The sequence below is a fragment of the Papio anubis genome, chromosome X (assembly GCF_008728515.1).
Source record: "Papio anubis isolate 15944 chromosome X, Panubis1.0, whole genome shotgun sequence".
Lineage (NCBI taxonomy): Eukaryota > Metazoa > Chordata > Mammalia > Primates > Cercopithecidae > Papio > Papio anubis.
In genome coordinates this window covers 86759672-86774577 of record NC_044996.1, presented here as the reverse complement: position 1 = coordinate 86774577, position 14906 = coordinate 86759672, and the positions used below count along the sequence as shown (strand labels likewise).

General features: G+C 41.7%; 1 protein-coding gene across 14 annotated transcripts in view; it reads left to right on the top strand.

Moving 5' to 3' along the window:
* The window catches only part of ARHGEF9 (Cdc42 guanine nucleotide exchange factor 9), a 156008-nt gene that overhangs the window by 104993 nt on the left and 36109 nt on the right, over positions 1–14906 (top strand). For all 14 annotated transcript variants that reach the window (XM_009199283.3, XM_009199279.3, XM_003918948.4 and 11 more), the window contains 2 exons: positions 3606–3838; positions 7999–8128. In XM_009199283.3, the coding sequence (XP_009197547.1) occupies positions 3606–3838; positions 7999–8128 (363 nt within the window). The remainder of the gene's footprint in view (positions 1–3605; positions 3839–7998; positions 8129–14906) is intronic.

Genomic DNA, 14906 nt, shown 5'->3' with positions numbered 1-14906 from the left:
ATTTGTTATTCAGGGATATGTTGTTTATTTTCTACTGATTAAGAATGTTCTAGTTTTCTTCCTGTTACTGACTTGTAGTTTTATATCATCACGGCCAGAAAAGATACTTGATATGATGTCTATCTTCTTAAATTCGGTAAGACTTATTTTGTGGTATAACATGTGATCTATTCTGGACAGTATTCCATGTGTGCTTTAGAAGAATTTGTGTGATAGCCTATCTGTGTAGGTCAGCTTTGGTAACACGTGGTAGTGAGACTGGAACCCCTAGTTTGGGACCCTAGGACTGTTTGCAGGTGCGTGCATGGTAGCTGTGCTGGGTCACTGGGCCAGAGCATCCAAGGAGGCAGTACTTACTACTGTCTCCTTGGATGCTCTGGCCTAGTAATGGCTTAAGTACCTAGAGAATGCAAAGGCTCCTGTGCTCGGTCCTTTGGCCAAGGCAGCTGTGGTAGGAGTAGCTCAGGCAGCTCTGGACATGGGAGAGGGAAAGCTCTGGTGGATCAGGGATCTGGAGAATGTGAAAGCTGTTGGCCTGCATCACCCCTTCCCACTGGGCTATAGTAACCACAGCAGCAGTTGGGCAGCTCTGGGTGGCTCCAGGAAGTAAGAAGAAGGGACATGGCTCAGGCACGGGTTTTTTTTGTTGTTGTTGCTGTTTGTTTGTTTTCTCCTAAAACTGAGAAGGAAAAAAAAAAACAACCCATGGACCCTTAGCAGTATAAGCTGCAGAGGGTCTGCTGTTACTATACTAGCAGTTGGTTTTCTTAGCAGTAAAAGCTGAAAAAGCCTCTGGAGTCTGTGACTGAACACTGAAGGATCTTGAGAGGTAAAATCTACAGGAGGTTTGTTTTTTTCTTGTAAATTTGTTGGAGTTCTTTGTAGGTTCTGGATATTAGCCCTTTGTCAGATGAGTAGATTGCAAAAATTTTCTCCCATTCTGTAGGTTGCCTGTTCACTCTGATGGTAGTTTCTTTTGCTGTGCAGAAGCTCTTTAGTTTAATTAGATCCCATTTGTCAATTTTAGCTTTTGCTGCCGTTGCTTTTGGTGTTTTAGACATGAAGTCTTTGCCCATGCCTATGTCCTGAATGGTACTACCTAGGTTTTCCTCTAGGATTTTTATGGTATTAGGTCTAACATTTAAGTCTCTAATCCATCTTGAATTAATTTTCGTATAAGGAGTAAGGAAAGGATCCAGTTTCAGCTTTCTACTTATGGCTAGCCAATTTTCCCAGCACCATTTATTAAATAGGGAATCCTTTCCCCATTTCTTGTTTTTCTCAGGTTTGTCAAAGATCAGATGGCTGTAGATGTGTGGTATTATTTCTGAGGACTCTGTTCTGTTCCATTGGTCTATATCTCTGTTTTGGTACCAGTACCATGCTGTTTTGGTTACTGTAGCCTTGTAGTATAGTTTGAAGTCAGGTAGCGTGATGCCTCCAGCTTTGTTCTTTTGACTTAGGATTGTCTTGGAGATGCGGGCTCTTTTTTGGTTCCATATGAGGTACACAGTGGCTATGAGGGCTGTTGAGGTCCTTGACAGAGAGGCCTACTGGGGCTCTGTGTCGAGCAGGCCACGGCAGATCACTGCGACTCCTGCTACTTTGCTGATACTGATATAACTAATCCCTATTCTTTGCTCTCTGCTGTCTCCAGATATCTAGGCTATATCTGTCTTCTCAGAGATCTGGGTGGGATGAAACTGAAGCTGTTAATTTGGGCAGTGTCCCATAAAGCTGGGGAACCTTGTTGTATACTCCTGTCTCCTTCTCCCTGTATGTAGGACGCAAGATCCAAGGAGTTTCCATTCCATAATGAGCAGTGCCAGCTATGGGGATGGGGTGATGCAGGCAAAATGAAACTATTTTTCCTACTACTTTTGTGTATTTGTTTTCTGACTTTTTCTTTCACTATATTGCTGTGGCTTCTTAAGTGGACCGCTAAGCTCTTCCAGAATTATTTTTTGTTCATGGATAGCTACCAAATTGTTGTTTGCTGAAGAAAGGAAGGCTGATATTTCCTATTCTTTCATCTTACTGACATCCTCTTCTAAAAGTTGATTTCTAAGTATTTAACATTTTTTCAGCTGCTGGTGTAAAGGTATTTTAAAACGTCAGTTTCCTATAGTCTATTGCTATTACACAGGAATATGGTTGATTCTTGTACACTGACTTTGTGTCCTGACACATTACCAAATTCACTAATTGGTTCCAGTACTTTTTTGTAGCTTTCTTAGGACTTTATGCATATACAATTATGTCATCTCTGAAAAAAAGACCATTTTATTTCTTCTTTTTTCAGTCTATATTCTATTTCCTTTTTTTATTTCTTATTTCACTGGTCAGGACATACAGTACAGTGTTAACTAGAAATGGTAAGACCAGGCATTTTTGTCTTATTCTGATCTTAGGGGCAAGCATTCAATATTTTACCAAGTAATTAGCTTAACATTTTTCATAGGTGCCCTTTATTACATTGTGGTAGTTTCTTTCTATTTCTAGTTTGCTGATGTCTTTGTCATAAATTTATTTTCTCAAATGCTTATTCTGCTTTATTGAAACAATCATGTAATTTTTTCTCCTTTAATCTGTTAATGTGGTGAATTGGATTGGGATAAGTCTCTCCTGATCATGGTATATTATTCTTTTTATGTGCTATTTTGCTTGTTTTTCAACCCTAATATAATAACTCCATCTTGATTTTTTTGTTGATCAGTTTCTATTGCCTGTTGTTTCTCTTGGGTTTTATAAACATTTTCTATTCTAATACATCGGGTTATCTTTTATTAAGTACTTGTCAATGTATAATAAAAATTATAGAGTTTTTTTAAAACTTTACTTGGAATTAATTTCAAACTTATGGAAAGGTTGAAAAATAATAACCATACAAAACATACCCAGATTCCCCTGTTGTTAACGTTTCACCATTTTGTCTTACCATTTGAGTGTGTTTTCCCTCTCTCTCCTGACTCTCTCCTCTTCCCCTTTCTTTATATACATATTTATATGTCCATATATACATATACACACACTCATACATTTTTTTCTCAGCCATTAGTGTTTAACTTGCATACATCTTAGATTCCTTACCTCTAAACACTTCATCACATTGTGTTTCTTTAGGGACATTTTATGGAGATAATATCAGGGTCTGGATTATGTGATTCCTTCATACAGATATTTATTTATTTTTAGCTTTTCCAGCTATTCTCAGTGGCAGGGTTTGTCTGCAACAGCTTAGTCTGTCATTGCCAGAAGTAGAGTCACTGATCTCTTACTTTTTGTGATCCAGTCCCAGAGTTTTATTGCCATGCTGTGTTTTACTCTTGTTAGGACCGGTGTTCCCTCGTTACCCTTCTTTTACAGAATGTCCCTACTGTTGCTATTTACTCATTTTTTTATAAGAATTTTACAGTCAGTTTGTCTTGTTACTAAATAATTTGTTTTGCTATTGTATTATTAAATTATGAATCAATTTAAGAATAATTTACTTCATTATCATTTTAATATTTCTGCCTAAGAATATGATCTCTCTTTCCATTACTTTAAGACTTCTTTTGGGGTCCTCTGTAGCCTTTTCTTTTCTGTTTTTTCTTTTCCCACAGCAAGATGGATTCTGGATATACTCTGAGTATTGTAACAACCACCTGGATGCTTGCATGGAGCTCTCCAAACTGATGAAAGACAGCCGCTACCAGCACTTCTTTGAGGCCTGTCGCCTCTTGCAGCAGATGATTGACATTGCTATCGATGGTTTCCTTTTGACTCCAGTGCAGAAGATCTGCAAGTATCCCTTACAGTTGGCTGAGCTCCTAAAGTATACTGCCCAAGACCACAGGTAAGGGATTGAGGGAGTCAGGAGTGAATGAGGGAACTTCCTCTATCTGTTGGTTCTCATTGAGAATACATATCCTTTTGCCCTTTCTGAGTTTCTATTAACTTATCTACAAAATAGGATGATACATTCTTGATTGCCTCATAGCCAACAGGGTACAGAAGGCAGAGCTATCACTGGCTTTGTTACTCACACAAAAGGAGGGTCCAGGGCCACTATATTTGGGTTAAAATCTGAAATCTGCCTAGGGCTCCAGCACCACTAAAGCATATAAGATATGATTTGTTAGAGAAGCAACATCAACTCAAAAATGAACCCAAATATGTAAACCAAACCAACTGGCCCACACCCAAGGCCTAATGAATCTGGGTCTGAAAGCTAGCCCCAAAGAGACCAAGCAATGGAGCTAAATCATACTTGTGGACTGATAATATTCACTGGGTAAATTATATATGGCATAATTCATCTTAAAAGTTCCAGAAAAAAGTTTTTAAGCATAACTCAAAGCTATGTTAGTTTCTTAGGTCAAAACAACATCAGAGCTTTTGGGGGGTTTGGTGTGCACCAAAAAGATAGGACATTCAATTTGGATTTGCCATTTCTGTGCACTTTCACCTTGTGACTGGAACTCCTGCTTCAAAGTCCTCTTGACATCTAGGTTCCTGATTCCCTCTCCTCCCCCGTCTTGCACTCCAGAGTGACAGTAGAGTCGCTCAGGCAGTGTCAGGCTACATCAATTCCTGCCCTTTCTCAGAGTGACCTGTTGGGCCCAGCACAACTCCCACGACATGGACAACCCCTTTTGGCAGGTCTCAGGAATCTATATTAAGATGATGGCTCCTGCCATGCATGTCAAGAGTAGCTTGGATTTGAAGGCAATTAAAGGCTGATGCCAACTTGGAAGCTTAGTAAGATAGGTGTTCAGATAGGTTGGACTGAAGGCCTCTGAGGGAGAAGATTAGATGACAAATGATAAATAGAGAAGAATACTGACTTTGCTTACAGATGATTGACATATATTCCCTACCCTACCTTCCTTAAGTTGATGAGAATGAAGACTGCATGTAAGAGGGAGGCTAGCTGACATGTCTGGAAGTAGAAAATCTTTGTTCTGTTACTCTCCCCAATAAGAGGCTGGGCCCAGACCTCATCTGAGGGCTTTGACCAGGGTTTGGCTGAACCACAGCCATTCCTTTCTTCTCCCGCCGACTGCTAAAACTAGTAGGACAGGTTAGAGATGGGCACATTCCCCCTCTAGCCATTTTGAGAAAGGCAGCCAGCTAAAAATGGCAAAAATAGGCAGTATGGGACACTGACAGTGAGGAATCCATGGCCGGTTAGTCTTGGCGTAGAGGAAATGAACGTTCTCATGCCAGGACTGCCCAGTAGAACTTTCTGCAACAATGCAAATAGTCTATATTTGTGTTATTCAGTATAGTAGTTACCGATCACATGTGACTATTGAGTACTAAGAAACATAGCTACTGCAACTGAAAACTAAATTTTAAATTTTACTTAATTTTAATTAAATATGGCTAGTAGCTACCATATTGGACAGTACAGCTCTGTGCTTTACTTCCCAGAAAGTGGCTTAGAGCACTGATCTCCTCAAATCAGAGAAAGGAAAGGTACAGGGGCAGAAAATGGGTCCAAAGAATAGGAGCACTTAATTATGTTAGCAGCTTCTGTGCTGCAGTCTTCCCTTCTGTCACCACTCTACCTCCTTCTAAGTGTCAGGCTCAGACATCTTGCCAAGGAGAAACTTTGGTGATGTCACATAGCCCAAAAGATCCTCATATGTTGGAGCAACTAACTGTAAAAGAATGAAATGTAACAGAAAAAAATGTAGAGTGTTACCATTGCGTCTAAGATAAGAAATAAATAGCTCAAGGACAGGCTGAGAGAGTTTGTTTTGAAGAGACTTAGGAAGTGTTAGTTGGCCATAAGCTCAATATGGGTCAGCAGTGGGATCCAGAAGAAAAACTGATAATAGCTAACATTCATTGAGGCTCAGAATAAAGACTTCTCTAACATATTTGTCTTGAGACAGAATAGACTGGTTAGGAAGTATAGTGAAAAGCCTTTCACTGGAGGTGATACTGTAACATTGTTTGAGAGCTACGGCTCTGACAGGTGTGCAGAGCACAGATTGGAGTGAAGGATGCAAGTTAAGAGGAGGTACTACATAGGATCTTCCTGGCAATTAGAAGTCCTTTTCCTCTGCCTTTCTTTGGTCCATCAACCCACTATTCAATGTTGTGGGTGTGCAGTTGTGCAGTTGTGCAAAGATGTGCAGTTGTTGCACATCTTTTTTTTTTTCTATTTCCTTTAAAAAAAAAAAATGGTACTGAGAGATTGAGCAGACTAGTGACCACAAGGCATTTTCAGTTTCTCTAAGGAAAGGTGTTAACACTGAACTGTAATGCATCCTCTTGTCTTCTCAGTTTATTTTAGCCCCCACTGAATGGCTGAGATCTCCCTATCAACCTGCCTTTCTCAAGAGCCATTCAATTGGAAATCAGAAAAGAACAGCAGAAAAAAACCTGGACAGGATATGTAACTCTCAACATGTCTGCTATCCAGGGTCCCAGGATGTGAGGCCAAGGATTATACTTCTGAGACTGGGGCTTTTAAGAGGCATCCCATGTGATGTCTCTACTACAGAAATGTTTGATTTGTAATAGTAATACTATTAACATTTGTTATATGCCAAGAGTAAAATAGTTTACATGGATGATTGTATTTAATTTATGAAACCTTCAGTAAACTATACTTTTCCCCATTTTACAGATGAGGAAATTGAGTCAATGAGAGAGGGAGTGAGACTTGCCAAAGGCCACACTGCTAGTCAGTGAGAAAAACTGACATTTGATCCCACAAAGTCTGGCTTCAGACTTTGTGTTCTTACCCACTGTACTACATTCTGTTTCTATATTGTGCAAAAGCAAACGTGAGGATGATATTTCACAGTGATTTGGGGCAGAAGCTCCATAGAAATAGATGATGGAAGAGATGGTAAGGTGGTCTATACTGCGTCATGTGTGAGGCTCCCTTTTTGGTCCTTGGCTGGCTGTATCAGATAGGACACAAAAAAAGTGATGCAAAAAAATAGCGGCCCATTTGTCTCTCATGTAAAAGAAGTATGTATTCTGAAGTTTATGACTGGTATGGCGGCCCCATGGTCATGAGCACCCTACAGCTATCAGAAACATGAGCACCCTACAGCTGTCTGCTATCCTATGCCTAGGGTATTGACCTTGTCCTTATGGTCCAAGATGGCTACCGGAGGTTCGGCCATCACATCAACATTCCAAGCATCAGGATTGAGTAAAGGCTAAAGAAGGGTTTGCTCACTTCCTTAAAGGTGATTTCTCAGAAGGCCTACCTGGTAGAGCAGGAGCACCATCATCTTGGACAAGCACCACCACTTTAAGTTCCAGCTCCCTTTCTAGGCTCATGCATTTCAAGAAATCACTTCTTTTCTAACTACAAGCAGCCAGAAAGAGCAGACAGTAAGAGAGCTCAGGCACAGAAGGAGGTCAGGGGAAAGTCTCTTGGGTAACTGCCAAACTTCACCCTCATACAATGGGCCCCAGTAAAACAGTGGCCATTAATAAGCACATTCTTTTTCCTTCAGGTGCACTAAGATAGAGAAGATAAAAGCAGACTCAGGGGATATGCCTGCAGCTGCAAAAAGATGTATGGGAACAGACACACAACTCTCTCTCCCAGATAAGCGCAACAAAGAGGCACAGAAACAGTCTATGCCTCTGATAAACTCTCCCACCCTGAATCCTTAAAAACTCTTAGTCTGTAAGAAAGTGTGGCTCTGACCTAACTCGGCCAGCCGCTCCTCTCAGGTTTATTTAAATTAACCTCTCCCTGTTGACTGAAAAGCCATCCTTCATGTTTCTCTCCTCTTTCTTTAATTCTTATACTACCCAACACTTCTATTTACATATCAGTGTGCAAAACTTAGATGCATAGTCATTTTTGCTGAAGCAAAAGATAGGAAATGTAGTCTTTAGGTGGTGTGGGTTCCCATTGAAAATCAGGACTCTGTTACTAAGGAGGTAGAGGAGAGTGGATGTTAAGATTGGCAGCTAGCACATTGGTTCTCTGGCACATTGGTTCGTTCAACTTGCACTCTTTTGTTTTCACAGTGACTACAGGTATGTGGCAGCTGCTTTGGCTGTCATGAGAAATGTGACTCAGCAGATCAACGAACGCAAGCGACGTTTAGAGAATATTGACAAGATTGCTCAGTGGCAGGCTTCTGTCCTAGACTGGGAGGTAGGAAACTTACCAACCAGGGTATTGGGGAATCTGAATAGCTTGGCAAAAGCTTCCCATCTTACCTAAGGATAGGTGAAGAGAAATTAGATTTGAAGAGCACCAGGAAGGATTTAGATTAGACTCAAGGTAAAATTTCCTGCTAGCGAGAAGTGTTGGATACTTGAATAACTTTCTAAGAAGATTGGAGAAATTTTTGTGATGATACCTCATTGAGAAATGAAAGGTTCATTTCTTTAGGTATTGCCAGGGAACAATTGGGTTGACTCAGTAGCCTTTCAAAGCTCTTTCTGGATTTATGACCAACAGATTCACACTTAGATAAGAAGTAGTATATACTAATTTACTTTCAGACATAGAATACAAGGTTGGTTCTCCTGTTCCCAACCATGCAGGATAGCCAACATACTTTTTTTTTTTTTTTTATCAGTTATATCACCTCACCCTGACACATCTATTAGGTCTCTCTATTAGGCCTGTACACTCTAGGCCACAACCATCATCCCTGCCAAATCCACAGTTTTATCATCTGTTTTTAAAATAATACCTGAGAGCCTTCCAGTTCATTGCAGACAGCCATGACTTCTCTGAATTCTGAAAGACCTTTCCTTCCTAGATGCCCACCAAAAGAACCAGGAGTAATGACATTTCGCATATGTCTTGCAGACCCAGGTTGTGCAATCTGATAGTCTGCTGGCTAAAATAACCAAGATGGGAGAGGCTGGACGTGCTACTAGGGAGGGATTAGCAATCTTAAGCCTTGTGGTCACAATATAGAGGTAGGGTCTGCTCCCAATTCCCCTGATCTCAACTCAAGTGTCATTTTCAGTGATTAAGAGGTAGTATCTCTCTTAATACTTAAAGTATTTTAGCCCATTCCAAGGGAACCAAGCATCATCCTCACAAACAGCTACTTAACCAAGGCCCAGAAAAAAGTCATCTTCCTTTTATTCTGCTACCTCTGTCCTACCTTAATGTAGACTGCTGAAAAAGACCACAGTTCTGATCAGTTGACATCCTTTAGGGTTACATTTGAAGGATAATGTTCCCATATAAGTAGAACAGCACTTTGATTTTCAGAGAAAGGAATTTGTCTAGATGAAGAGATCCTCGTTCTCTTAAGCAGAAGCCAGCACTGGGCCAGACTTACTAGAAAATTGTGGGTCCTTTTTTCCTTGTGTTGGCCTTGCTTTGGCCATTTGCCTGATTAGAGGCAGAGAGCTGGACCAAATGACTTCTAGCAAGCCCATCAACTCTAAAACACTAAAATTAAGGTGGATTAGCTGGCCTTATTCTCTCTCGTTGGCAGGGTTTTTTATAAGAGAAGGTGCCCAGCAGCGGTTGTCTTCCTATTCCCTGGAGCATCTCCCCAACTTCCCAATGCCTAGAAGACCTTCTAATTCCCCTGTATGCTCTGGGGCATCAGTCCTTGGAGCAGGAGCCATGGGGAACCAAAAATAGCATGAAATTCCCTGGCCTACACAGGGAGCTTCAGTAGCACCAAGCTCAATAACACTGGGGTATGATTTAAAGACTCAGCACCTCCGAAGGAATTTCCTGCATGTTTGTCTGGATGGGGCTACAAAAACATGGTTCTAACAGTTTCTGCCTCCTTTGTTAGCCTGATTGATTGGTACTCTAATCTCATGTAAGCCCACACATCCCTTGTACGCTCCTGCTTGGTGAAGCCTTTCTTTATCTAAATTGACATCTTACTTCATTCAGGCTGCTATAACAAAATACCATAGACTGGGTGGCTTATGAACAACAGACATTTATTTCTCATAGTTGTGGAAGCTGGGAAGTCTAAGATCAAGAAACCAGTAGATTCAGTGCCTGGTGAGAGCCCTCTTCATAGACTGTTGTCTTCTCATTGTAACCTCACATGGCAGAAGGGATGAGAGAACTCTTTGGGGTCTCTTTTATGAATGCTGTTCCCATTTAATTCATGACAGCCTCATTCTCATGAGCATCATCCCCCAAGGCCTCACTTCCAAATGCCATCACGGTAGAGATTATGTTTCAACATGTGAATTTTATGGGAATACAAACATTCAGCCTATAGCAATTTGTAGGAAGAAAAATTCTTCATGGTCTTCTTGTCAGACTGAGGCCACTGTGGAACATTTCAGAGGCCAAGCCTAAAGTTTCTGTCATATTCACCATACCTGTGTTAAAGACGTCTAGAATGTCAGAATCACAAAGGCTCTTGAGGACTCCTCCTACAACCCTGATGATTCTTGTGTGTATACACACGCACATATGCACATACACACATACTCTCACACACTTACTCTCAAACACCTTGCAGTGATGGTGGAAGACAGACAGGCAGAGAGAGGCTTATTTCCTACCAAGGCCACACAGCAAGTCAGTGACAAAGCTGGAACTTGAATCTAGTCTCCTGATTCCTTGTGCGTTGTTTTCAGTAATGTACCACTTATTCCTTCAACCTTCTGCCTCTCACAGCCCAATTGCTGTTCTTTGTGATACTGCAATGACTTGTTTTTTGTATGTAGTAAAGAGTCTATATTTAAATAAGACAGTGAGACAACCTTGGGGAGGTCATCCAAATCCCAGTTAGGTGGTGGGTGAGGGCTGGGGAGTCTCCCCAAGAAAGCAGTGAGACATGGATACTCCATGGCTTGATGATTATTAGGATTGGTGGCTCAATTTCAGATTCCCTGGTATAGGTTATTTGTGCATTCCACCTGCCCAAGAAGTTGTCTAGGCAGGGAGAGATATTCTGCCAGATTGCTGAGGACTGCTGTGAACGGACCATGCAAATCAAGAACAAGACGCCATATTTTGCTGTCTCTGCCACCCCCTTGCCTCCCAGATGTTTGAACAAACAGAGTGGCTGTCTAAAGCATCCACATGATGATTTCAGCTTCATTTGTCAAATGAAAAAGAGGAGTCATAGGGGAAACCTTCAGAGCTTAATCTCCCTTGAAGAGGAATTTGGAGGGTAGCATGCAGGCAATTAGTGTCTGCTCAATAAATCAGAGTGTCTGGCTACAGAGCAGGAAGCCTTGCATTATATCAAGGCCTGACCCTTCTCTTAGCTTATTCCATGAACATTCTTGGTCTCTTTGCCCAACTCTGGTTATTATCCCTGCCCTCTACCATTCTGTAGGGACTAGAGTTCCTGAAGTCCCTCTCCTTTTACCCCACCCCCGAAGACTCCTGAAAATCAAATGGATGAATAAAAGTGTCAGTCATCTCTCTACTAATCAATACATTAGAGCAGTATGTGGGAACAGCAGGGAGAATAATCTGTTCCCAGGGACTACAGTTTCTGGGAAATTCCTATTTCTAATTTCTGTGACACTGAGGTTTGGTTAAGCTGTCACTTTGCCACCTTGCACACTCATTTAATCCACTTGAAAACAAGGGAAAGGTAACATATCCTGGATAGCTTCTTTTTAATCTTTTTTTTTTTTTTTTTCTGGAGATTTGTAGCAGGAACTTAAGATTGTAGCTCATGTTTGGGAGCTTGATTATGTGTGGTTGTGATTTCCTCTTTGTGGCATCCCTCTCCTCCCAGCCTGGTTGTATAATACCCAAAGACCTGTTCCAGTTTACTATTTGATGATTGAATCCAAAGAGTTGGAGGAAACAAGAAAACCCAACATGATGAAGGCAGCAAAAGCATCTACTTAAAAGCTAAAGTGGCTTGATGAGGCATACTCCTGGGACCAGAAGATCAAATGTAGGGCTGGATGGATTTGTTATTCCTCTTCCTTCCTGTCAGTAGGCAGCATTGAAAATAAACTAGTTAAAAAGTATGGTATTCCCCTTATCCTTTCCCTGGATCTGCTCAGATTACACCCCCACATAAACTGGCCTATAATTAGAATGGGGTGAAATCAGGCAGAATGGGGTGAATTAGAATTAGAGGCCTCTTCTCTCAGGCTCTGACCCCAAGGAAGAAAGGTAGATAAGCTGGCAAGAAAGCTTTGGGTAGTTTTTTGTGGCCACTGTTCATTACACACCTATTGGTTTAGTTGTCAAACAGTATTTATTGAGTACTTAAATATCAAGTACTCTGTGTCGGACCTTATTCTATGTTCTGCACATACATCAGTGAACACGACAAAGTTTCCACTCTCATTGATTTATATTCCAATAGGGAAAAGAGGCAACAAACATATCATCAGGTAGATGGGCCTCTGAAGAAAAATAAAGTAGGATAGCAGGTTAGGGAGTAATGGGGGTACTAGCTGAGGAAGCAACAGTTAAGAACAGACCTGAAGGAGAGGAAGGAGCAAACCATGTGGCTTTCTGGGGGCATAGAATTCCAGACAGAGGTGAAAACAAACACAAAGACCCTGAAATATGGCAGTGTGTGCTAAAGGAACAACGCGGAAGCCAGTGTGCCCAGAGTAGAGTAAGTGAGCGAGAGAGTGGGAGCAAATGAAGTTAGGGAGGTGACTGGAGGTCGGATCCTGTCTTCATAAGACTGACTTGTTAGTTTGAGTGAGATGGGGGCCACTGGAGGGTTTTTGAGAAAATATGTGAAATTATGAGATTTATGTTTTGAGCATTTCCCCTCATATGCCAGACCCTATGTTGGACAATGAGGATATTGAGATCAATGAGATGTGGCCTTGAACATCTAGTGGGGACAAACATATCCCAGCAGAGGAAACAGTGTGGGCAAAATCCTGGAGGAAGGGAACAGATCCGAAGGCCCACAGTTGGGGAGTTTTGGAAGGAGTTGTACTTTTTGGGGCAAGACAAAGAGATGTGTTATATAAGTGGAGCAGAGGAAGCAAGGGTGAGATCTCTAAACAATGAGAGGACTGTCTCCTTTCCATGAACTCATTTGATGCTCTCAAACAGCCATGTGAAGTGGGTCAAATAGGAACTGTTTTAATATTCCCACTCTACAAATGAGGAAACAGATTGTGAGAGTTTAAGCTAGTTTCCAACTCGAGAGTGAGTTGGTAGCAGCATTGGACTCAGAGCCCAGGTCTTTTGAGATTCTCACCTTAGAAATCTTCCATGGCAGCTGGTTGTTCCCCTGGGTTGGCAATGGTGGGAGGAGATTGGGTGGGGGCCATCATTCTAATGTGGTTTGGTGGATAAGAGCATAGGTTTTGGAGGGCTTCTGACCTAGCTTGTGCCCTTTTGGGCAAATTACTTCCAATTTCTTTGACCTTGGTTTTGGGGTAATAAGAAAACATCACTTACTGGATTGCTGTATTACTAGGAGACAGGATAGGTATGGAAACTGGGGCACACAGTAATAGTCAAGATAATAAGTATCACTTATGTTGAGCTTATAGTGTGATGTGTACTTTCTAGGCACTTTATATGTTTTAATTTAAATAATCCTCACAGCACCCAAATGAAGTTGGTACTGTTATTATGCCCATTTCAATGATGAAGCAACTGAGTTATAGAGAGACTACGTGTGTTGCTCAAGGTTAGTCTGGTTGGTGAGCACAGAGGAGTATTATTTTAATTTTTTTTTTCTACTTGTTGGAGTTACATGTTGCAAGTAATTAAAATATAATTGAGGCTGGGCACCGTGGCTCATATCTGTAATCCCAGCACTTTGGGAGGCTGAGGTGGGTGGGTCGCTTGAGGTCAGGAATTTGAGACCAGCCTGGCCAACATAGCAAAACATCATCTCTACTAAAAATACAAAAATTAGCTGGGCATGGTGGCACACGCACGCCTGTAATGCCAGCTACTTGGGAGGCTGAGACACAAGAATCACTTGAAGTCAGGAGGCAGAGTTTGTAGTGAGCCGAGATCATGCCACTACACTCCAGCCTGGGTGACAGAGGGAGACTCTGTCTCCAAAAAACAAACAAACAAATTCAGAGTTGAGATGCCCCTGACTGGTGGAGTGGATGGACCAGATAATACTGGGTAGCCCTCCTGGTCGTATCATCCACATTTAGTAAATGGTATATTTAAAACTCATTCTGACCGTCTTCTTATGGCATTGGCTCTCTTTTATGGCTTTATTGGACTTCATACATATTCAAAGTGGACTGTAGCACATCTTCCTAGCCTGCATCAGGGCGAGAACCTCTCTCAGCTTCCCATCCCTCCAGCAGGAAATCGCTGGGGAGCAGGTTGGACCACAACCCTGGTGGCTTTCTTTCCCAGTATCAGGCCTCCAGAGGTTCTGTGCTAGTATGTCAGCCCCTCTAGAAGGAGTGTTTACCTAGTTCCTAGGTAATATTGAGGCTAAGTCTTGAGCCTAGAGTTGAAGCAGTATTTCTAAGCCTTTTTTTTTTTTTCGGGGTAGGGGCGGGTTTCTATTATTAGAAAATAATTCTGCTGAGTTCCCCCTTTCCTTCCCATCCTTTAGACTGGGGAAAAAAATGGTATGCTCGAATACACCATTTCTAGATGCCCCACTCTCTGGCCTACTACCCTGCCTGATCTGTGTTTGCCTCTGATTATCTCTGGGAGGTATATAGGTCTCTATCTCTAACCTTGCCTTGAAGCTTTTGGGTGTAAAGCTGAGATCTTAGCATCAAGGTATCAGCACTAAGACCATGAAGATCATCCTCATACTACGTCTGGAAAAAGTGACACCTAGAGAGAGGAAGGAGTGGGTTCTCCAATGCCTTTTTGGCCTAAAGACAGTATAATGTAGTACAAGGAGTGAGCATACTCTGTGGAACCCCAGAGATTGGAGTTGGGTCATGGACCTGTAGCTAACTAGTTGGGCACCTTTGGCTTATCACTTGATCTTTTTGTACCTCAAACTGTAAAATGGGAGCAAGAATATTTACTTCCCAGGGCTATCGTG